This window comes from Seriola aureovittata, chromosome 14, assembly GCF_021018895.1.
Source record: "Seriola aureovittata isolate HTS-2021-v1 ecotype China chromosome 14, ASM2101889v1, whole genome shotgun sequence".
Classification (NCBI taxonomy): Eukaryota; Metazoa; Chordata; class Actinopteri; order Carangiformes; family Carangidae; genus Seriola; species Seriola aureovittata.
This window is the reverse complement of record NC_079377.1, coordinates 5,874,088-5,898,666: the sequence shown is the minus strand read 5'-3', so window position 1 is coordinate 5,898,666 and position 24,579 is coordinate 5,874,088. Positions and strand designations below refer to the sequence as shown.

Below are 24,579 nucleotides of genomic sequence, written 5' to 3'. Positions count from 1 at the left end.
TTTCAGCTGACATACGTGTAAATATCCTCTCAGCGCCATGGTCACTCTGGAAGGACAAAGCTTTGAAGCGAGGGTCCAGAGCAGATGGGGGGGTATGGAGGTCATGGGGAGGTGTGTGCACCAACTCGTTGTTAAACGCCTTCTTCGTCTCAGTAATCAGCGCCTTGTCTTCATCCGATGTTTGAAAGGGCTTTTGAAGTTTGAGGGGGGCAGTCAATTGGATTGTTGGCTGCTCGTCCCGTCCCGCTCGTGCTTGACCGGTGCCATCAACTTGACTGTGTATTCAGCATTGTAGATGTCATTCTCATTAAAAGACTTCACCTCCTCCCCTCTTCTGCGCTCCCTTAACATGAGTGTGGTCACTGCTCCAAAAAGCACTCTAATGTGTCATGGGAGCTTTTCCGTCAGGTAGATGCATCTCAAATGAGCTTGTGGGAAGGTCATAGCCAGGTCCAGCTCCTGCTGGTTCTCCAGTAGGATTTCAGCTCCCTTTATATTGCAATGCAAAACCCCAACCACCCAAGGTGAGGGGTCATCTCTGCTTCTACTCATGCTACAGTCATGTTTTTGGCATTGGCAGTTACGGGGGCCTGTTCTTTGTCAGTCAACACATGCCTCTTTCAGTAAAGTGCCAGTGTTTTTCCATATGTGTGATTCATTCATTCATTCTTTACTTTGATACACGGCTGTGGTTCACATTTGTCAGTAAAATGCTGTCTATTTGGTATCTTGTACCTCAGCTCTAATAAATTTACCATGTCACGAAGTCATCACTCTCAACTACTTCTCTGATGTTCCACAGATTTTACAAATGGCCAGACTTTTGTCCAATTTTCATTCCTTCTTATAAAATTTGAAGGTGCACTGTAAACATTGTCAGTGAGTTTACTCTCATATAAGGCCAAAGATCAATGTGAGAGTCTCGTGTTGACCTCTTTACCTTTGAGAGTGGAGATGCTGTGCAGAATTAGCAGCAAAGCTTCAGTCAGCCAGTTAGTAACTTTAGAATGTTCATTGTACATTTAGGTTGATCCAGAGGTCAGCTTATCAACGTAGTCACATCTTTAATGCTTTTTGCTGTCACCACAGCTGGACCCATGAAAGAAAGAGAGATAATGCTAATTAGCAACCGTCATTTATATAATGTGTGATTAACTCTGTCTAACAACACAAGCTGTCAAGTGCTGTAAATGGAAAATGCTGACCCAGAGACCTCAAGAAGACCTGATCTTATTTTGAAAAATGTAAAAATATGCACAAAAGCTGCAGTATTTTTATAGTCTAGTTTATGTTTTCTTACACAGAAAATTAGAAGAATTGAAATTTGAATCCACCAGAGTCACTTCACCAGTATCAAATCCTCCTCCTAGACATTAGAGCCATGAATGTAGGTCTGGGCTATACAGCAATAGAGTCAAAACGGATGAAGGATCCTGCCGGGTTAGTGTCCAGGTTACACACCAAACAAACACCCACCAATCTACACTCAGTACCCCACATTAACAAAGTGAAAAGTTGTTTGTAGAAACTTTTGTGAATTTATTAAAAATGAAAAACCAAAATCTCTTATTTACAAAAAAGTATTCTCCAAACTGTGGTCGAGAGGGTGACACAGGAGTGGCTTTACACTCCTGGCCCATCCCACTCCCACAAAAACATTCCTGTCCCATCGCAGTCCCATGGCACACCCCCCTCCCCTGCTAACAGAGATGCCTCTAGTCCACATCAGTCACTGCAGAACAGCAACTCAGACAAATGTGTGGCCAAAATTGATTGAGTAGTTCTAATGTAAGATGGAGCACTGGTCAGAGTAGACAGCAGAGGATAAAAAAGAACAAAAAAAGACCACAGAAAGACTTGTGTTATGTTTCAAATGAAGAAATGGTTTTCATTCATATTAGAACAGCATATATAAAAACTGACCTATATCTATTCTGCTCCGATTTCCTGTCCCAGTCATGTGATTGATAGTGAAATTGACTCCCATCCCGAGGGAATCGCACAGGAATCCCCAAAAATCGTCAGCCTCTGCTGTGCTCAGGTGCATTCTGTTTTATAATTATGATTTTTTATTTATTATTGGTTTTATTCTCCTTGAGATGTGTCTAGAACTTCACTGGCAAATTGAATTGATTGGGAATAGTTTAGCCGTGTTATATAAACCCCACCAATTCACGAGAAAAACCAAGCCATGAAACCCAAGGAACTCTGCAGACCTGCACAATAAAATTGTGCCAGAGGAAAAGAGACATTCATGATAAATTCATGGAAAGTTAAGAAAAGATTCAGAGAGAGGCACACACTGCTTCTTTTCTTGGATGTTGTATTATGTCGTTGATCTACACTTCAATTATATTGTTGTCGTTTTTGAGGGAATGTGTTTCTGCGGTTAAAAGTTAAACATATGTTTTGTTTTAAGCGTCTCTAATATAAATACAAGAGCTCTTCAATGAGGAGAAATAAAAAAACATATTTTAATAGGCACAATATGTGTTCAAATGCAGTCATATTTGGTCTTAGGACCTGCTTGTGTAGCCTGTTTGCTCTTAGTGCCTGCATTTGTGCACATATTATTAAAAAATATAAATATTTTATGAATGTTTCTTTTCTTTCCTCTACATTGAACAGCTCCTCTTCTGTTCTCTACCTGCTACTGCCTGCATTGCTTCTCTATAGACAGTGCGGCAGTGGTTGGGGATTAGCTGGAAAAAGTGGTTAGTTGAGACTAGTATGTAAACCAAGTAAATAAACGGCAACTCAAACACTCTTGAGAAAAACACACAATCTTATTTACCGTTCCCAGGAAGCGCTGGTCCATTGGTTGTGACAGAAAATATTTTAGACTCACCCTGAACACACACACTGACTATCATAATTCTGTTAAGCCTCAAGCCTCATACAAGAATACTGTCTGTCACATTCAAATATTGTCACAAAGACATAAATATGTGTATTTGTTGTCTAAAAACATAATATGGTGGCTGATAACTCAAGTTATTTAGACGTTTAATCTTTGTAATAATACCAATAAAAATACAGTCATACAGTCAAATACAGCTATTGATACAAGATGTTTTTCCCCTTTATCAACTAGCTCACATAGCATTGGTTATCAACCATTGGCAATTTAAGACGTCTATCCCTTTTCAACATTCAACGTTTGGGAGGACTTATTGAGCTGCTAAGTTTGTATTCCACTCAGAAAGTGAAAGCTAGCAAGCTATGCTAACTGGCTACCAGTCAGAAAGTGGTAGATAGTTAGCCTAGCCTAGCAGCTAGTTAGCACAGATTCTCGACAAATGTCACTCTTTGTTCATCTTGCTTCATCACCTGTTGAGTCATTGATAGCTCCTGTACACTGAGTGATGTGCTTGTATTTGTTTTGTAATGAGTCTTGCCAGAATTAGCTGTGTTTCATTCATTGACCAAAACTCAGACGTGCAAAAAAAGTGATACTGTCAGATGAGACATCCTTCAAGAGAACGGTACAGGCCTGGATGCTTGACCCCTACAGAGAGGGGGGCCAGTGGCTCTGTTATGCTGTGGGGGGGGGGGCATTTTGCTGGCATGGTTTGGGTCCATTTTTCCCCTTAGACAGGGTTTCTGCAGGTCCTTAAATACCAATAATCTGAATTTTATTCTTTTTAAAATGTCTTAAATAGGTTTTTGACAGGGTTAGGGTTATATAGTTCTGTATTCACGTCAGGAGCATCACAACATCACTCTGCACTAACGATTTAACTCCTGCAACTCTTTCTATAGTTGTCAGGACACACAAGGTCAGCTCATGACGTTAACCTTAACCATCACAAATCAATATTTACCTCTAACTCTAACCTAAATCTATCCTGAACCTTAAAAAGTGTCAACTCAAACAGCCCTTTGAAGTTAAACATTCATGTTACATATGAATAGATTAATTTACTTTGCCATCTGGGACTCTTGACATTCCCTCTTTGTACTTTTTTGCCAGAATGGATGTGAAATTTGTCTTAAATTGTATTCATAATGGTTTTTAAAAGGTGTTAAATTGAACTTGTTAAAAGCTGCTGAAACCCTGCTTAGAGGGAAGGGCCACTGTAAATCAATACAGTGTTGTTCTCAGTGATCACCTTTATCCTGCGATGAAACATTTCTATCCTGACGGGAGCGTTCTCTTCCAGGATGACAATGCCCCCATCCATAGGGCCTGAGTGGTCAGTGAATGATTGAGTATGAAAATGATGTGAATCATTTGCCAGGGAAACACTGCCGGACCTGTTTTTGTTTGAAAACTCTGGGGTTGCGTTGTAGTTTTGACAGGAAGAAACAGAGTATTTTGGAAACAATGACGCAGACACCCGCCTCGCTTCCTGATTATTTTTTGTTAGTCATGAATACCAAACAGTGATGAGTGCAACATGGATAACCACCAAATGTAACACTACTGATTTATTTAATCACTTGGAGCACAATCACATTGCCAAATAGGAAGAGTACAAGGCTCAAAAAAAGAGAGAGACCAATAAGTGCTCAAGTAATTGTTCATTCATCGTAATTGAGGTAAAAGTTTGAAATAATCGTGATATTGATTTGAAGTCATATCGCCCAGCACTATCTCAACCCAAATTAAACACCTGTGGGAGATCTTGACCTCGACCTGTTAGACAGCACTCTCCACCACCTTCAGCAAAACATAGATATAAAACAGCCATTTTAAAAAAAAATCCTGTGGCTGTATCAGTCATCATTGTTGATGTTTTCAGGGAAACACCTTTTGGCTATCTATTTGTTCATGCCTCCCTGTGGTTTCCATGGAACAGAGTGGACAAGTGGCATTCCTGGAACCTGATTGGCTATAATCAACAAATCTGAATTGCTTCAGGCTTAATCTAACCAGGCCAACAAATAAAACGGCATGCCTCAATTGGCTCGGATACTGATCTTTGAAAGCGGTTTATGACGACCCCAATTTTCAGACCGACTAATCTAATCTATTAAAACGGCCTCATTATGCCAAAAGAATTTCCCCTCATTTGATACAGTACAGCAAGTTACGGAAGTTAGAAAACACATAAACAAACACCTGTGTAGCTGCAACTCCTCCGCGAGTCTTTTCCACTTTACTCTTTCTTCTTATTATCACAGCCACATGTTGGTGATTCCAGTCTGTATGTTTTGTTTGGCCCTGTGGTTATTGGATATCATGACCATAAAGTGTGTGTGTGTGTGTGTGTGTGTGTGTGTGTGTGTGTGTGTGTGTGTGTGTGTGTGTGTGTGTGTGTGTGTGTGTGTGTGTGTGTGTGTGTGTGTGTGTGTGTGTGTGTGTGTGTGTGTGTGTGTGTGTGTGTGTGTGTGTGTGTGTGTGTGTGTGAGAGAAGCATGTCCTGGTTACCGCTATTGAGGAATTCTGTTTGTGTTGTGCCGCTTAGAGGAAGGTATCATGTCTGTTAATGTGTGTGTAGTGACAAAGAGGGTAAGATAAGCATGGAGAGGGAGAGCGAGAGGGAGAGAGAGAGGTGTGCCCCTGTGTGAACCAGGCGGGCCTGTAGCCTCATGCCAGCTCTGTGCTGCTGATGGCTGACGTCATGGAAAGAAGCATCAGACTCTGAACTCAGCATGGCTGGGAACAACCAGCAGCGACTGCTAGAGTTAACTGCAATCAGCCATGCTGCGCTAGCTCATCGTGACCCCTGTGCACACACAATACACTCACTGTGTCGTCTGGTCCATCGCTTCACCTCCCCTTTCGTCACGATCTAAGATGTGTTTTAGATAGAAAAACCAGAGTGGACGCGAAAAAGAAAAGCACATCGTGTGTCCGGTACAGAGCAGTGTCATGAATTCTGCTTTCAGTTGCTGGCAAGAATCCAAAACGTGTTTCACACAGGGAGACTTTGGTCTCACACCCAATAAATTGAATTTGCACTGTCACTTTAATCATGTTGGAGCATCCTGTCACCAGGAGGCATTTGAAGAGACTTGAAACTGATGTTGCCAATTCACACTGTAACACCCCCCAAAAATGACGCATGCATCACTGCTCCAAGGCAACTGTATGCATTCCACACTCAGTCGACTGCTGCTGACATACAGGCTTTTAAGGGAAGAGCCTTCTCATTCTTTGTTGATGCGTCAAAATGAATCGCAACATGGTTCCACTGCAACATCCTGGAAAATAAACAATAGAAGCTGTTAAACTGGCTTTTATAGAGCTGCAATTACAGTAAAGTTGTAAAATGTTGTGTACTGGTACCTGCACTCCCACTGCATGTCTTAATGTATGTGTCTGTAAATCGTGGCAGTTGCAGCTTGTTTCCTTCAGTTATTCATTGGGAGCTGCCCTGCCGATCATTCCTGCAGCTAGAGGGAATTCCTTGAAGAAAAATAATTATTTATTTTCTGACACACCTTGGTCATAATTCATGAGGATGTTTGCACCAGCTACTGTGGAATCTGCCACAGCGTTCGCTCTTTCTCCTCGTTTGATCCGTCTCTCGTGTTCCGCTTGCAACTGTGTAATTTGGCTTATTTTGCAGAGGGTGTGTTTCCCGACAGAGCCTCTTCATACCGTGCGTGTTTGGAGCAGTTTAGACAATCTGTGCAGTGGTAACTTGTTTAGTTCAGTTTATTTAGGCAGGTGAAAGTAAACTGATTTGCACCAACATGTCTGCAAATGTTGCTCTCTTTTCTGAGAGACCTGCAGCACATTTCTGTGGGAGTCGGACTGTAATCTAAACTATTTACAGGAATCTGATTTTCAGGTTGTAGGGGTGTAGAGGAACAGATATTGACATTTGGCAGCCGACACTTACTCATACATGTACAGCCTGTTATAACTAAATGAAACAAAGTTTATGTTATTACTCATTCAGCTTTTTCTTGAAGTGTTTTTGACCGGTCTGAACATCAGAGATGGTGAATTACAGGAAAGAGTGCAGAGCCATCCATCAAGCTTAGTTACTGTTAACGGTACAGTTATGTTTCAGTGTTGCTGGGATCACAAGTTACCAGAATAAGTGAACCAGCTGTGGGTCAATTCTTAGGACTTAAATTTAGTCCTTAGATGAATTTTATTGGATGATTTATTGAATGAATCTAAATAAGGTGAAAAGCGAAACTATTTACCATTATTATTGGGAGGCTTATGATACATTTTTGCTTTTCTCAAAGCCTTTGTTTCTCATTTCTTTATTTCTCATGCCAGTGAGTCCAATCAAATCATGTTTTATGACTCTCACTCGGTCTCAGGATATCCCTGTCTTTTACATATAAGCAAAGCAGGGTCATTTGCCTGTTCCACGTGTGCAGTAGACTGGGTTAAATGGGAATCCAGCATCGCTGCTGCGGTAGTATAAACAGTGCTTTGCATTGCACCACACTGAATTGGATAATCCCACAGCTGATTTGCATTGGAAACTTCTCTGGACAGTCACAGGCCAGTGATTGTGTCAGGTCCCCACATCCAGTCTTGTGATCTGTAAAGTGCAGAGATGCACAGTGCTAAAGGTTAATTGGGTCTTTAAACAAAATAGCCAATCTCTAATTGTTTTATGGCTCCTGAAGCCTCTGTTGAAAATCAAAGCCTACCTAACGTATGTATGTAATAGAATTAAAGCCTTTTGATTTAATTGTATAATTCTTAATTAGAAAAAAAAAAACAACTTCAGATTTTATTCTGAAGCCCTATATTTCCCATTCCATTGTATGTCCACTGAAGCTTGTGAGTCAGTAACCACACCACAGTTGAATATTAAAGCAAGTATTTTGCACAATATGCAAAAAAATCATATTGTAATTTCAGTTGGAATGGTCATTTTTGCATTTAAGTTTTGTTGAAAAAGACATTGAAATGATGATGATGATGGGATTTTTGTTGGGTCTTGTACCAAACAAACATGTTTCTTTACGTCTGGAGAATATGATTTGTATGGTTTTCAATTAATTGTGCCGCCGTAAGTAAAGCAGAAGAATCCTTGTTGTACATCATTTCACAAACTCCCCTGATCTCTCTGATTATTTCCCATGTCCAAATAGGAACCATGAAATCGGACTCTCTGATTAGTCCTCATCAAAGTCCCTTTCTGTCTAGTAGGTGAAATCTGGTGCACAGTGCAGCTTTTGACCATTATACCAGACATACAGGAAGACGAAAACAAACTGTAAAACACCAATTTCGTTTTCTTTACAATAAATAAGGTCTGCGGGTTGTGAGGACTAAGTCCAACAACCTCTACTCTTGATACACATTTTACCTCAACTGCTTTCAGTTCACACACTTCACTATCTACCACCTCAGCTGACACTTTCAGGACTTCGACTGACGTCGTTTCAGTTCTTGAACTTCAGCTGAATCCTCTCCTCCTATTTTTAGTTCTTTCACTTTAACTGACACTTTACTCAATGGTCACACTTAAGTTGGCACTCCAGCTACATGAAGTGCTTATGAATTAAACTGGACACAAACTCGTCAGTGTCTGACATCCTTGTGAGGTTGAGAATCGGTCCCATATGGCAGCGGTCTGTTCGTCATGTCAGCATGGCCAGACAGGCTTTTCTCACCACAGCAGCTGTCACTGTCTGAGGGCTGAGAGACCACTACTGTTGTTGCCCATCATAAAATCATGTTTTATAAATGCAATATTTGGCATGTTAATATCTCAACTGTCAACAGAATTTTTTGTTAACAGTGGTTAATTTAATAAGAAAGTGTTCACAGGTTTCTCTGAATAAAGTAAGGTCAGTGGTTAATGCTGTTTGGTTTTGGGCTGATAGCGCTGGTAATTCTGGTAATGAAATTACCACCTGTCCGTTTGCCAACATAGACCTGAATTTACAGCCTGGAAAGGTAAATAGAATGCGGCCGATTAACACAAGCATGTGCATGTTAGTGTGTGCACACATATGCACGTCCTGCACGTCACATTTGAGCCTGACATTAGTTGCAAGCTCCTTGAGAGTGTGACCTTTTCTGGTGCGAGTTGATAGGTCCACTAATCTTTCCAGGTTTGAGCCGCCGTATGTCCCTGCTGCTGGGTCATCGAGCTAAGTGACAAGCCATAGGTTGATGGAAAATCCATAGTGTTATTGCCATACATTACTTTTATTTGATTGGGCCTGTAGTGAGCATAATGCAGGGCTGAGGTGGGGTGCTGGTGAGGTAGCAGGGCTCTGTCAGGGTCCAGGGACCATTTGTAGCCCCTCCACCCACCCCTCCTGATTCCCGGTGACAGTGATGTATAGCCCCTGCCTGCCATCCATAGGCCGGAGCCTGTGAGTGCTTGTGAGTGCTGTAAATCACTCAGTGGTATTGATTTTCCATTAGAGGTCAGCCGCTCTGAACACCTCTGACAGGGCGATCACAAACACCCCGTCATGTGTTAAGAGGGAATGTTAAAGGAAAGCAACACGAGGTCATGTGACTCTGAGAGGCAGCATGCAAGAAGTGGACGTTACCACTTTTCACTTTTATGTGTGGAGTCACTAATTTGTCTGAATGACATAATTTGCATGCAGGTTTACATTCATTTCACCACAATCCAGCCTGTGTTTGCTGGAGTCTTGCCCGTGCTCTAATAAGTACTGCTGACATATTCCTGGAGCAGAGGAGTTGTTATTGTGAGTGATGTGTCAGCACAAGTGGTGACGTGTGAGCATCTGTCACACCCTGCTGTACATACAGACCTTCAGGCACATCCCTGGTGGTGGATGAAGAGGGGCCGACATTATGCTTGTGGAACAAGCTCACTAAGTGCCTTCTGCCTACATTAGCGTGGCACTTTGTCTTGTGTAAATATAGTAGCATGTCACAGAGTTGAGTTAGGAAGAATTGTGGAGGCCCAGGCGCCGCACTCGCACAGGTTTCGCGCTCGGCCGAATAATTCAACTTAAGTTTTGTTTATTATGAGCGAATGGGCTGACTGTAGTGTTGTTCCAGCTATTATGGATGGACCTGTAATGAAAAATAAAGTGCAGAGGAAGAACTGTTTGTCCATTTCCCTCCTTTTTGACCTGTCTTTCTCTCTCTCCCCTCACAGACAGTACAGTCACATAAGCCTCACTTCTTGGCGGTGCATTGTCAAGAAGTGGGCGGGAAGAATTATGAGGAGTCCATGTCACACGTGGACAGTTTTGTCAAGTAAGTACTGGGCTCATGATCTGGTTATCTGTAGTAATTATTATGACCATAGAGGTAATAGCTGAGCAGCTTCTCTGATAAGGAAACACCCATTTGCCTTGTGGAGCAGGCGGGAATCTGTGTTAAACTGAGCGGACTGCTCCCCCCACTGGTCGCATCAAAGCTGTACGTCAGCTCAGCAAAACGTGTCTCTTTCTGTTTCTCAGAAGGAGCCTTCCAGTGTAAATCAAGATAAATATTAACTTGATTGATTTTAATTATTTTAAATGTTGTTCAACTTGACGAACAATTGTTTGGATTTGATTTACATTTCCTAATATATCTGTGTGTGTGTGTTCTGTGCATCAGGGAGCTGTTGTCCAGTGATGCCATGAAGGAGTACAGCAGAGCTCGCGTCTACCTCGATGAGAACTACAAATCCCAGGAGCATTTCACTGTAAGTCCTGCTTCATATATTAAATAATGTGGCTCTTATTTCTCTGAAGATCACAGACTAGTTACTGCAAACAGTGTTGTCAGAATTTCACACTGCTGTAAAGCCTTGAAATCCTACAGTTAAAAGTGAATTCAACAAGAGAAGCAACTTTCCACATTTTTTAAAAATGCGTCTCTGTATCAGGGGTAGTAACAGCACCAGATATCAAGACAAGTTTATGTTAAGTAGTACATTCAGTTTTGACAGACCCCCATTTTTCCTTTGTTTTAACACCACTAACAAGGAAGTATCTCAGACAGTGATGGTGAACACGTGTCACCAGTCAAGTCATTTTGTGATCGCAGCTCTTGAATTAGGACACTGTGGTGGAATTTTTTGTTTGCTTGTGGTTGATTTGCAGTAGATAGAACAAAAACACTGTGTGTGAGCGCATGTTAGGTGTGAAAAGGCCGAATCCAACTGTCACAAACAAGGTGAGACAACGTTGACCATGGTGTTAAGTGTTTGGTTTTGAACGGCATCAAATTTGGATGTAAATTCAAGAACGCATCATCTAAGGGGGTTTGGTCTATCAACATGTGAATACAGCATAAACTAAGAACTGCAAACATAAAACAAGAGCTGCAAACATTCAGAAGCTCTTTGACCTGAAGCTGTTAAGAAATGCAACACATATGTAGGTACTTCATGGGATCTACTCATCAAGTATATTAGCAAGTAATTGCTTAGAGTAAATGGTGGCGAACAAGACTGAATATAATGTACTATGTTCCCTCGAGCTGTAGTAACAGCATACGGCCACAGGATGGCAGTAGATATCTGGAAATAATTTATTTGTCAGCGCTCAAGTTAAAATTATATGTCAAAGTTACATGTTTTGGGACTGCTTATCTTTTTCCTTTATCTTTTTTTTTTTTTTTTTTCAAGATTTGTCATCAAATAATAAATTAATTATAGTTACTTTTAATGAACAAAAGCAAGTTTGAATGCAGGTCATTTTAAATCAATCAATATACAAGCTTAAAGCACTTTGGCTTAAATAGTGAAACTAAAGTCAATGCAAATATTTGAACTTGACAATACAAGTTTACACCGTCCAATGAAAGATGCATATTAATGTCCTATAATCTTCATATAAAACATTTCCTGTTTAACTGACACAATCGTAAATATTACTAACATCCATGTAAAGTCCATGTATGAAATTGTCCTTATTACAGTAGCTTTTAATCTTGGTCATTCATTTATTTACCCACAGCTCATCAGCTGTGTTGACTGTGGCCTCTTGGTGGAGCCAAATACTCAACACTAACAGCAGCAGCAGGTTTAAGCCCTGTGCTCTGTGATCATCCTGTGGATTACAGCAAGCATTGATTCAAGTGTAGTTTTATGTCTATGCTTTAATTGACAGTGTTGATGTGGGTATGTCAGATGATTATCTCTGCATTTCCCAGGTGATTATGTAGAAAAAAGGACCACAGAATAATAACACACTGACGGGCTCCTGATATGGACTGTGGTGCCAGTTGTTCTGTGATCACTGAGTTGTGTCTGTCATGCTTCTCCTCCATGTTTTCGGCCTTATCACCACGCTACACTGCACCTCCACAAACGCTCATAAATCACAGCACCCGCTGAGTCGCATTTGCTCTTTTCAAAAAAATATTACAAACATTGGCCTTTAGAAAATATAATCATCTGCCATTTCATATAAGCGCCGCTAATATCCCAGCATTATGAGCTGTTTATTTAATGGTGTTTGTCTATAGATTAACCTTTTTGTTGTGTTCTCATTTTCATCAAATAGAGATGGGAGTTTGTGCTTCTCTTTGTGAACCAGTCAGTGGAAAGAGAAACATCTGATGTGCTTTCTATGATGTTGATATTGAAATCCTGGCAACAGTAAATATGAATAGACTCTTTCTCACACAGGGCTTGCCATTTAGCTTTGATGACATCACCCATATTTGTTTTCTCAGTCTTCGATTTTTTTTCTCCCCCCGTGCTCCGGGGATAATTGTTTGTTGTCTGCCCCCGCCTGTCAATTTTCAGATAATGTAAGTGGGAACACATTTCTGGGTCCACTTTGTATGAGTGTGTGTGTGTGTTTTGTTGTGTTTTTGTGTGCAGTTAAATGTGTGTGTGTGTGTGTGTGTCTGTGTTGGAAGTAGACAAGTGAATGTTTTGGATGAGCAGGAGTATAGTAATGTAGCGAGTGTATGGTAAAGGCCGGTCACATTGTTTACATGCCTGCCCAGTGTGAGAGTGTGTTTGAACTGTGTCAGTGACAGAGAGGAATGTGATTGATAAATGAATGTGTGAACTTCAGTTATGAGAGACCCTTTGTTTATTACAACTGCGATTAAAGCTGAAGAATTACTCAATCAATTGGGTGATGGACACAAACGTATTCAGCATTTTTTTTCTAAGCAAAAATGACGGAAAAAATCAGAGGCGTGAATATTTGATGCATTTCTATGACAGTAAATTTAATTGTTGATTTGTGAAAAGAAGGATCTGGGGAATTGTGAAGACTTTATTACTATTTTCTGACATCTAATGGACCAAAGACTAATTGAGAAAATAATTGTCATATCATTGGTAATAAAATTGAATCATTAGTAAAGTCCTAATTGTGATTAAATTTGAAGAAATGTCTATTTAACAAGTGGACTTGTTAAATAGACTAATTAAAATAAGTGGACTAATTAAAATACTGTAGAACAGATCAACCAAAAGTTTGAAATTCTAGAGACAGTTAAAAAATCAATTAATTTGTCAGAAAAGTGAATCTGAAATTAACATTTGCATTATTTATTGAGGAAAAACATCTGACATATTACCCATCAAATCCAACACAAACAAAAGTTCAGCGTAGAGGCAGGAAGAAGCTGTAGCCTTGTTTGTTTCTTATGTGTTAATTCCCTCAGATTATACATGCTGATAATTTCTTGATGTTGAAATGCTACATGTCGCACCTTGATGCTGAATCCGAACAATGAGAAGTGCAGGCGAGCTGGAGGTCCTCCTCTCCTCCCAGAGGAAGGCAGCTGTGATGGGGAAGAGCTTGACTGACACGTCCCCCCTACGGCTGAGCCCGGGCCTGGTGTTTTACAGCCCTGTTAAGGTATACAGCAGGTAAAATGTCAATTAGGAAGGCCCGCCCTGATAACTCAACTCCCAATCCACTTGTTCTTGGCCATTAATATTTATCGTGGGCCTGGCCCTGGAGCTGCAGCCCATGTCATCTGGAATGATGTGCGCTTATGTTCCCGCTTCCTGACACACACTCTGGTTCTCTGGTGTCTGTGCAGTTTAACAGAAACGCCTGCAAAAGCTTCATGCACAAACACACGCACACATACCACTGTTACACGGTCTAATCAAGCAATGCACACACACAAGACAGTGACACACAGCAGCACACACTGCCTCCTCAGCCCTCAGTTGTTCCAGGGCATTTTAATGGGAAATTAAAGGCATCCCTCATGTCTGTGGTCTGCAGGACAGGAATGAGAGCAGCGACAGAGGATAAATCAGGCTCTGTGGCTTGACAGGACTCTGCTGTCTCCTTTTACCCCATGGCTGTGTGTGTGTGTGTGTGTGTGTGTGTGTATGTGTCTGTGTGTTCTTGCAAACGTTTTAACCCTCGGAGACAGTGTTATAGTATCCAAGCACTTTGTCCCATCTAATTTGTGTCATGAATCTAGTAACACTCACACTGAAAGTTCAAATCAAGCTGTTGTGCATGTTTGCAGTTTTTCATTTAATTAACGTCAAACAGAGTCATTGTCTTATGTCAGAATCCACCTGCAGATTGTGAAGAGGCTGCAAATAAAAAGCAGGTAACAGTCAGGTGTGAATCCGCACAGGTTTAGATTTGATTATAGTGTGGTCGCAGTGGGCATGTATAGTAATGTTACACTGTTAGGAATAAGGAGGTATAACTGTTAGGCTGCATGTGAACTTAATTTAACTCAACATTAAATTAATTTAATGTGAAGTAACTTGCATTTTAAATGACCAAGGTGGTGTCTCCTCTGAAGTAAATTGGCAACAACACATTTACAGTGAACAAGCTCCTGTAAGACGGTCAGATAATTGGAGGAGCACAGGGTGGCATACAGTGGGAGTCAAAATTCTAATTTGTATATAATCTGATTTCATAAAAAATGCATTTGAAGAGCAGTACAGCAAATGAAAGGAACAGGAAAAACTACATGCTTACAGGGAACTTCATAATGCTTCGTATAATAGTTTTGTTGTATGCAGCGCTTACAATGATGAAAACGGCTTTTTAAGTCTAAGATAAAAACAATTTGATTTTGTAAATACAGATGATGCACAGAAGACTGAGTTTGCTGTTGAAATATGAAACATTTAATTTAGCCACTTCCTTGGAGAAATGAGAAGAAAAAGCTCTTTGTAGGGATAAACTTTTTACAGCGTTTTTCATTCAACTGCTGTTTGGTGATTCAAGCGATTTCAATTTTCTCACATATATATACGTAATTAACTGTAAATTCTTATTATTTTATAACTTAGGGTTTTAGTTTGGTTTTGTACCAGCAGAAGATAAAATGTGGTGTTTCTAATCCCCATGCAGGACATGCAAAGAAAAACTAAGAAACTACTCAACAGTAATGATTAGGACACAAATAAATTATGGTATGAGAAACAACAAAAGTGTCTTGAGTCGTGGATACAAGTCTCAGTCCAGCAGATAAACTGTTCCCTTCTTTTTTCGTGCATAAATAGTGATTGCAGTCCCATCAGATTTAGAGTCTGCTCTCAAGCTCATTTTGTTGCGGCCGCCAGAGGAGAAAGTTTCCTTGTCAGAAGTGGATCATAAATCAGCAGTGACAGTGTAGAACAGACCCATGCAGGTTAAACAAAAGACACACACACAAAAAAAACGAATCATTATTGAGGCTTTGAGTCTTTTAAAAGAGAAGTTGCTGATTTCACCCCTTCAACAGCCACATGTTGAGTCCATGAGAAACCCCACCTCTAGTCACTTATCTTAAATTTACGTCTTTCAGCAAAATGATTAACAGCATCAGTGTCTAATTTTTGCCTTTCCTGCTCAGTCTGCGTCCTGATCTCTGGTCAGCAGAGCAGCCCTGTCAGTAGCTTCCAGCAGCTCAGCCTCACTCTGCTCCAGAGGTGAGTCTTTCATTCTCGAGCAGGCAGCGTGCTGTAATGCAATCATCAGTACCGCTCTGCTCGGCCAGGAATTTATGAACACTTAGTGTCCCTCTGTGCTGACAGGGCCTCAGCGTGAGTGCGTTTACGGTATTGCCTAGAAATGCGTGTCACTCGCATTTATCGCCTTGTTTTTTTTTTCTTTATAACTCCGTCTTATATCACCCCCCTCTTCCACCTTTTTTATGACGAAACAAAACTGGGTTGCATATAGAGATTATATACTTTCCAGAGAAAGTGGGGTCATAGAGAAGGGGTCTCTGTGCACAGTCTGTTGGTTTTTACACACAGGAGTTAACTAGCAGGAGCAGCCCTCCTCCTCCTCTGTGCTCTGTGTTTAAAAAGACTGCAGCAGGCATATAAAGCAGGTTAAAATATTGCAAACTAAATCTAAGGAGAGCTCCTATTTCAATACGGTGAGAAGTATGGCACTGACTGAGGCCACTTGAATGGAGTAGATGTCAGCTTGGTAATATCGCCGGGCCATAACTCTCCTCGGCCATCAGTCATACTCTCAGGGCAGACATAAGTGCATACACACACGCACTCACACATACACATAGTGTCAAAGCCTAACAAACACCCACGCAGGAACGCACATCGAAAAACACACACACTCTGGACATGTGTTGAGGGACAATCAATGAAACTGCCATCAGACTTGAGTTATGAGGCAGAGAGAGTGGGCATTCCCCATGTGAAAATATTTTGACCGAAAATGTAGATATAATTAATGGATTGTGTAAAGAGGTGGAGAAATTGATGCATTTATTATGAGGAGTCAGATCTGTAGAACTGAGCCTCCTGCCCTCCTGGATAACCCCTGCACTGGACCTGAGCTGCTCTCTCACACACACACACACGCACACACACACAGAGAGAGAGAGAGACAGGTAAACACTTTATCAGAGCGCTGTTTATGAGGAGAAGCTTGTGTGTGTGTGTGTGTGTGTGTGTGTGTTTTGATGGGATGTAGCCGAGGGAAGTAAATCAGTTGTGTTAGAGGTGGAGGTGTTGTTGTCCTGTTGTGTGGGTGGGGGGTTGTGGTGGTGAGTGTATGTGTTGGGTGTGGGGTGGGGTGCACAGATAATGATGTGATTCCAGCATGAGGCGGGCCGGGTGTACCTCGCCACCGTCCATTATGATGTGCGGCCCCCAGCCACCGAGGGGGCAGAGTGAAGGTGAGCCTGTCATATCGATCTTTTTAGTGCTAAAATATGAGCCACTTTACTCTGCTCCCCGGCGCAGTGATGTGAAAAATAATAACTCGGACCCAAATTAAAAATATTGATCGCTTAGGAGGTGTTGAGAGCAAATAAACACCCTCTGAAGGATTTTTATCCTCCCTTCACCTCTTACCCCCCCTCCCTCTCTCCTTCGTCTTGTCCCTCCCCGCCCAGTGAAAGGGCCAGGTCAGGGCTGGTGGCGAGCTGAACTGTAAAAAAAAAAAAAAAAAAAAAAAAATCCCACCATCTTGTTGTTCAGTCGCCTTCATAGCACCCACCGACCAGCCTCTTGATGCTCTTTATTGTTCACAGACACAAATCAACAAGCAACCGTCTTTTCAGCTACTCTTGAACACTGATTGATCGGGTTTTGACTTCATAATCTGGCATTAGCTCGGCTCTATTCAGGTACCCCCACCCTCCTCCTCCTGAGTCATAATTTTTTGCACATCCGAGCTTGACTTTTTTATTCCTTCCCGCGGTAACAGATGAGCTGACACGGGGCCATCAAACGGGTGGGAAAACAATTGCCACAAGGTTAATTTTATTGCCTGCTCCATGCATTTGTGAGCAGGCGGGAGGTGTCCTCTGCCCGGGTCCTGATGAATGGCCGCGCCGAGCGGGCAGGAATGAAAATGAGAGGGGAGAGGCCAGGCACAGGAAGCACAGAGTCCCGCCGCTCCCACCTGAAATTGAAATTTTTCTGACATGCTCAAAATTGGTATTCTGATATATATAAGAGAGGCAATGTTCCATTTAGTTTGATGATGAAAGCCGTCATGTGTCCCAGTCAATTGCATTTACGACACCCACTTTACCTCAGACATCTGAAGAAGGTTAATTTCCGCTCATCCTAAATGGCGGATGTCAGATTGTCCAGAGTCTGTAGAAAATAAACTACTTAGTGTATCTAAATGCTGTCGTAATACTTGGCCGTCCTGGTTGTAGCACTATTGATTGTCCACAAGGACGTTTGCTCTGTTTTGAGGCCAAGGCGCGATGAATAGATATTTGATGGAGCGTGGAGAGCGGGGCTGGACCAGCATCTGTATCTCAGTGCTGTGTCAGTGGGGATGAGTGCCAGGCGTCGGGGAGAATCACATGCTGCCTGTTGACATCAGTGAGAGGGAGCGGGGCCGGAGCTGGCGATATCTCCGGTTCCCCACTTGAGCCGGGTCCTCCTGCTGAAAGCTCACTCCTGTCTGCTGGCTTCAGGCCCTCACTGTGTGTGTGTGTGTGTGTGTGTGTGTGTGTGTGTGTGTGTGTGTGTGTGTGCGCTCATACGTGTATGTCTGTGTAGCATTACTGATATAGGGCCATCACTGGCCAGCACTTTGTCCATATGTATCGATTCTTCCTCCGCCACCAGCTACAGCCTCTTCATTTGCATGGCCCAGCTGACCCAGGCAGTCAGTGGCCATTATATTCCCATTAGCTAATCTCTCAGCTTTGATTTCCATAATCCTCTGTCTATTGAGAGCCCTCACAGCTCTCACAGCCCCACTCTCCAAGGAGGAAAAAAAAGACCCCCACCCACCGCATCCCACTCACTAAACTGTCTCAAAAACCTGCACAGCAACATGCATCATACACAAACACACATGCATATGTGTATTTAGACATTGCAGTGATGCCCTGTTTTTGTGTTATACTGTTGTTTATTGCCAGTGTTCAGATGTTTAACTCAAGTAAAAGTAGCAGAACAACATATCACAAATAAAAATCCTCCATGCAAAGTTTTACTTAAGCAAGTAACAGACATTTTATGTCCAAAATATAGAGTGGCCTGTTTTATCATATGTATGATGCTAATGAGTTATTAACATGAGAGCAATTTTTATTTATTTGTTTTCACAGTACATCAAGAACAAACCGAAAAACACACGTTCACAACCAAATATGAAATTGACAGTGGAGTCGTCTGGAGATATTTAAATATTCACACAACAATTTTAATTAGGCATTCATGCTCTATTTTTTCCAGTTCTCTCTGACTCTCTGGGTTACGCCTTTATTTTAAAGCGACACTGGAGAGAGATACAGCAAAGGTCCGTAGCTATAAACCAGGACACAGTTCATGGCGTTTCAACTTTAATCTAAACTCCTAATTCACGGGCTGCATCCTATCAGTGGTGTGAAATAAATTCTTCTTGAATGTTGAGAGTTGCTAGTTCTGCGAGGAGTTGCAGGTGTGGTGTGATGAATCCGATCTCTTTAATTCATGCAGCACGGAGAGAAGACCCTAACATGGTTGTTCTGTACAGACTTCCAGTGTGTCTGTTCTTTCTGATATACCGTCTCTGACTTGTGACAAGGTTGGCTCAGTCAGTCATACGTTCAGGTGTTAAATCACGCCGTCCTCTGTACAATGAGCCTTTGGTGGTAACTTCTCAGCTGCATCTCATGTGACATCCTCACATTCAAGCCCATATGACACTAAATCAGTCCATTAATTCCTGAATGTATTAATGTTCATTTCCCACAGTCTGAATTGAACTTTTTTAGCATGAAACTATCTCTTTGTGTCACACACTGCAGCTCATAAAAGACAGTTTTGCACAAAATGAGGACAGTGTCCGTCCCCCATAATGTATATATTATATTATCCTCTAGTATCTGTTACACTGTGAAGAAGGGATTTTAGTGCCTTTAATCTCCTATTTAGCTACATGTGTTTAAGCCTTTAGTTTGAAAACTAATCACTAATGCTATCACCAGCGCTTGCCAATAGGATACAGTGAAGTGGATCAGCTGTCTACAGCTAACACACTCATCTCCCACACCTCCATCCCAGGAGCATCCACTCATCTTCTCCTGGAGGAAACATCCAGTGTGCCAGGACAAATTGACCTTAATCACCCTCAGCAGAGTTCTGTCAGGGCGATAGCCTCCATTGATCAAAGAGGACCTACCACCTACCGCCCACGCTCACACACACCCTTAACACCCCGTCCTCTCCAAATGAGCTGATAATTAATAAGGGCTAGCTCTGCAAACACCAGTCAACAGACAGCATGATGGATCGGACAGCTTGGATGCAAACCAATACAATGCCAAGCTTTTCTCCGGCCCCCTGAAAGGCCCCTGGGTGTCCTTTACCCTGCATGATCAGGCATGCATATGAGCACACCACCCTGCTAATTAAATACCCACAGGTTGTCCTTGTTTTTCAGAAGGGATGCTTTCTATCTGTTCACTATTGGCATGTATTTAATAATTCATGGAGCTGCATCACTGAGGACACAGCTCAGGTTTTGTGCTGAAGTGTTGCAGACTGTGCGATGAAGTCAGTTACATTTTATGGATTTAATAGCTCACAGTGCACAGTGTTCACTTGCTTCAGAGAAAAGACATCTGACGTTTTCTGCATCTTTCTGATTGTTGACGAAATGGTTCTAAACCTGCACCTACGTCCTAAATGCCGATCGTGTATGATAAATATGGTGCACATTAATAATAATTAGCTCTCAGATTATTCTCAACATTCATCTGAGGGGATCGCACCGCTGTGGGACATTTGCCGTGGAGCTGCCAAATAACTACAGCTCCGGGCGATTTCCTCTGACTGTCACCCAGGTGGTTCAACAACAGTGACAACAGCATTACAGAATTATCCCGTGGAGTGACAGCTGTCCGCTTCTTTTGCTGACACATCCGTGTCTGATGTGATCCACTGTGCTAATGGCTTCCTTTTAATCACTGCTCTTCCTCTTGTTTTGTCGACACGTTAGCTGCTAATTGTGAGAGATGGGCATTTCCCGCAGAGGGAAATTCTGTTAGCTGCTTCACTAGACTGACTCGGGGCCTCACTGGATGGACAGCTAGTCACCAGTGACAGTTAATGGAATTGTCCTGTGTTTCTTTGTCGTTTGGACTCAGCGTATGTGTTAGAGAAAATGGGGAAAACGAAGATGCAGAAAGTGGAAAGTGCAGCTGATTCTTAATGATGTTAGGTGCCATCTCTGTAAGGCTCCAGTTGCAGTAGGAAGCTGTGGTTGTCTGTGCCCCGTGTGGCCCCTGACCGGAGTGCCTGGGTGTAATTGGTGCATCTGGGTCTAAAAGGAGTGGAGGGTCGCCGGCTATGGGCTGTGAGCCTGTCATAATAACAACCAACAATGTGATCATTTCATTTCCTTTTCACTTACACATCACCTTGCTTCACATGAGACATGACACACACAGACACACACATGCACACACACACATACAAGGGGACAAGGTTAACGCGAGGCCTCATTTATTTCACTCTAACAATGACTCTAAATAGCCTTTCAAAAGCCGAGTGAGGAGGGAGACAAAAATAATCGAATCACACAATTACTGCTGGGCTTCATTCTATAGTTAAGTGCATTTTTATTGTGTAACGTTTCTTTTTCCCCAGCACCCTCTCCCACCCCTTCCACCCGCTCTATTTTTCCTGCCTCCCTCGGCAAAGCGTTCTCTCCCTGCCACTTCTCATCTAATATGGCCATAATTGGGTTTGGTTGTACAAATCAGATTTCAGCAATTGGGTTATCCTCCTCTGAAATTGGAGAGGTCTGTGGGCCGGCAGGGGTGGAGAGTTAATCTGCTTTTGTTAAGCCCTTCTTTTTGGTGGCTGCAGTGGCAACATCAGGCTGTGCCAGTTAAAGCGTTTTACCTGTCACTGTGGACATGGCTCGTAATTTACCCTCCTCTCCAAAAAGAAAAAAAAAAAAAAAAAAAAACTATACACATCCAGCCACCCTCTGCTTCTCCTCAGGCAAATAATGACATTTGAATCGAGCATTAACGGGCTTAATTACTTTAAAATTGTCATTTTAATTTACACTGATATAGTATTGATCACACAAGCAGAGATTAAGGCCCTCAGTGGAGCGGTTGATGTGGAATTAAACAGGGCCCAGTCCTCCTGGGGCCCGCCTGGCCTGTCCTGCTGCAGCCAGAAGAGGAATGACATCCTCCCCCTAATGAACTGGCAGCATGCGCAGACATGAATTTCAGGCCCCACTGGAGAAGGAGGGAAATAATGGGGTTTGGGGAGCCATGGCGGGTTATTCATTCACTGCCATGCACCAATTCTCCTGTGATTCATCCCCAGGCCCCCAGACCCCCACTGCCTGTTTGCCTGCCACATTCAGCCCGCCTGACCTTTCTCCCGCCTAAGTGTATATATATATCCCCTCCCTCCTCTGGGAGCACCTTGCCCCATGCCAGGTATCATGTACAGAAAGGAGGGAGGAGCATGGGGAGGGAGGGTGGTGGTGGAAGAGGGAGCAGAGGTGAGACACCTGCAGGGAGCCGCCAGCCTCTAATCTAAACATCTCCCCAGTGGTGGAAGTGCCGGTCCGTGATTCTCCCTCTCATCCTGGCTCACTGGCCTGTCTGAAGAAGATGACACTTTCCTGGGGGATTGATCTCCTCGCCCGAGCTCAGTGTCACGCACAGCTGGTTAATATCGAGGGTGGGAATCGTTACATTAAATCCAGGCAATTTCCCCCCAGTTTGAAGAAAGCCTGTGGCTCCTGTGGTTAAGTGCTGTGTTGTGGAGTAATTACAGAAGTAGAAACAACCTCGTGACACCTGTCTCCAATGAACACACTCAAACAATCACACTCCACACAAGTGCCTTTAATGACTGGCTCCTGGAGCGAGGGCCCAGTCAGAACAAAGCTGGGGTTGTGAGCAGACACAGGAATTTCTCTTTTTCGTGTGTGAATGGAGCAACAGTTATCAAAGATGTGGTCTCATCACGTGCAGCGAGAAACTTTTGAATGATCGTCTTTTTTCTAAACTATTTTAATTTAATGAATGTAAAATGGCTTTTCTTAACCCATTTCAAATATTTGATATTGAATTTCAAATATGCCAACCAGGTGAAATGATTTTACAGTGTTTGGAGAATTCAGCAGATGATATATTGAGTCTTACAGTAGCTGTTGATTTTTTATGAGTACAGTCAGACTACCTCTACATTTTGCTTTCGTCTGTCAACAACTGCCTTTTTGAACCAGTCATACATACAGTACGTTACATATTCTACATTCTAGGGATGGACAATCAGGATGCAATCCTTTATCATGTTATATGTCATTTTATATCATCGTTTCAATATTGATTGTGGTTATAATGCATTCACTAGAAAACAACAGATAAACTCATTTTAGCAGAAATATTTTTATTTAATCCAGCAAATTAAATACTTGATAAATATCAGAATGATGCAAACATCAGTTAAAAATCCAATACTGCCATAAAGCAAAAATGCAAAAACAAACAAAAAAAAGAAACTGCAAAAATAGCAAAAGATAGTTGAACAATGAAAAATGTATATAGACATATCGGACAACCCACAACTAATGCCAATTGTGGTGGTAACGTTATCAGCCTTCATACAGTATATTATGAGTTGTTAAGGTTTGGTTCAGGTGTAGCCAGAGCCCTTGTCCTGCTCTCATCTTCCCATTTGAACTCTCTTGTTTCTTCATGCTCTCTGCAGCCTCAGAAATGGTTTATGGAAACAGGTACACATTAAAGATCTCATATTTTCAATACATCTGTGTTGGCACACAGCCTCATCTTTAGTTGGTCATTTTACCATCTATGGTAAAGAACCCAAAACACGTCCACGCACTGCCTCTCAGATGTGTCGATCACTTCATTTTTCCTGATTATCTTAGTTTACTGAAGGGTCAACAGGACTCGGAATCGATCAAGCTGATGGTGAATTTTACGAACAACCGCTGCTGCGCCACAAGGTGACTGTAAAATTTGAATCCAGACAGGTCATGACAGTTTAAATATTTAATGTTTTCTCACATGCAAACGAATATCTGAAATTCTTATTTCAAATACAAAGTGACCGCCCTTGTTCACATCATGAAATCAGACAGTGATGGATTTGTGGCAAAGTCAAAACAGAACTCCAGTCTGTGCTTGTCCTTGAGCCAGTTGACTAGCAGCGTTTCCTAAAACGTCCTAAAAGTGCCAGAGTAGATTGAAAGAGGTAGTGGTGGTGGTGGTGGTGGTGGTGGTGGGGGGGGGGGGGTTGTTTTCGAGGTCCTCATTTGATTGCATTACCTACACCTGGATGTCGGGAGGTGCAAGCTATCTTGACAATGAAAGCTAAACAAAACAACAACCTCCTCTGTCTTGGCTGGCAACTCCGCATGACGGATATCAAGATGTCTCCAATACGCGTAATGGACTTGGCAAGGCCCGGGGTGGCTGGGCTCAGGCCTTCTACTCCACTCTGTTATCCAATCACCTTATTCTAATGCTGTTGCATTGTTTAGTCAACCAGCCGTCCATTTACATCAACCCATAACCACACAGCCACACCACAGAAGCACTTAATAGAATTAGCAGGTATTGTGCAGCACATTTTAAACACATAGGCCATTTTAAACACACACACTCAGTCACTCCACCTCCCTCCCTGGGCTGATGATCCCCCGCTCCCTGTCAGAGTAATGGCATAGCAAGCTCTCCATGCAGTGCCTGCCTTTCCTCTTTAACTGTCATAACTCTATACTCTGCCAACCGTGGACAGTTTATTCAGATCTTTAAATGTGTAGCCAATATCTTTGTCATGTTTATGTTATGTACTACATATT

At 42.2% G+C, this 24,579-nt stretch overlaps 1 protein-coding gene across 2 annotated transcripts in view; it reads left to right on the top strand.

Annotated features, from left to right (window-relative positions):
- LOC130181083 (inositol polyphosphate-5-phosphatase A) overlaps positions 1-24,579 on the top strand; it is a 138,736-nt gene that overhangs the window by 40,637 nt on the left and 73,520 nt on the right. For both annotated transcript variants that reach the window (XM_056394841.1, XM_056394842.1), the window contains exons 3-4: positions 10,017-10,117; positions 10,466-10,553. In XM_056394841.1, coding sequence (XP_056250816.1) covers positions 10,017-10,117; positions 10,466-10,553 — 189 coding nt within the window. The remainder of the gene's footprint in view (positions 1-10,016; positions 10,118-10,465; positions 10,554-24,579) is intronic.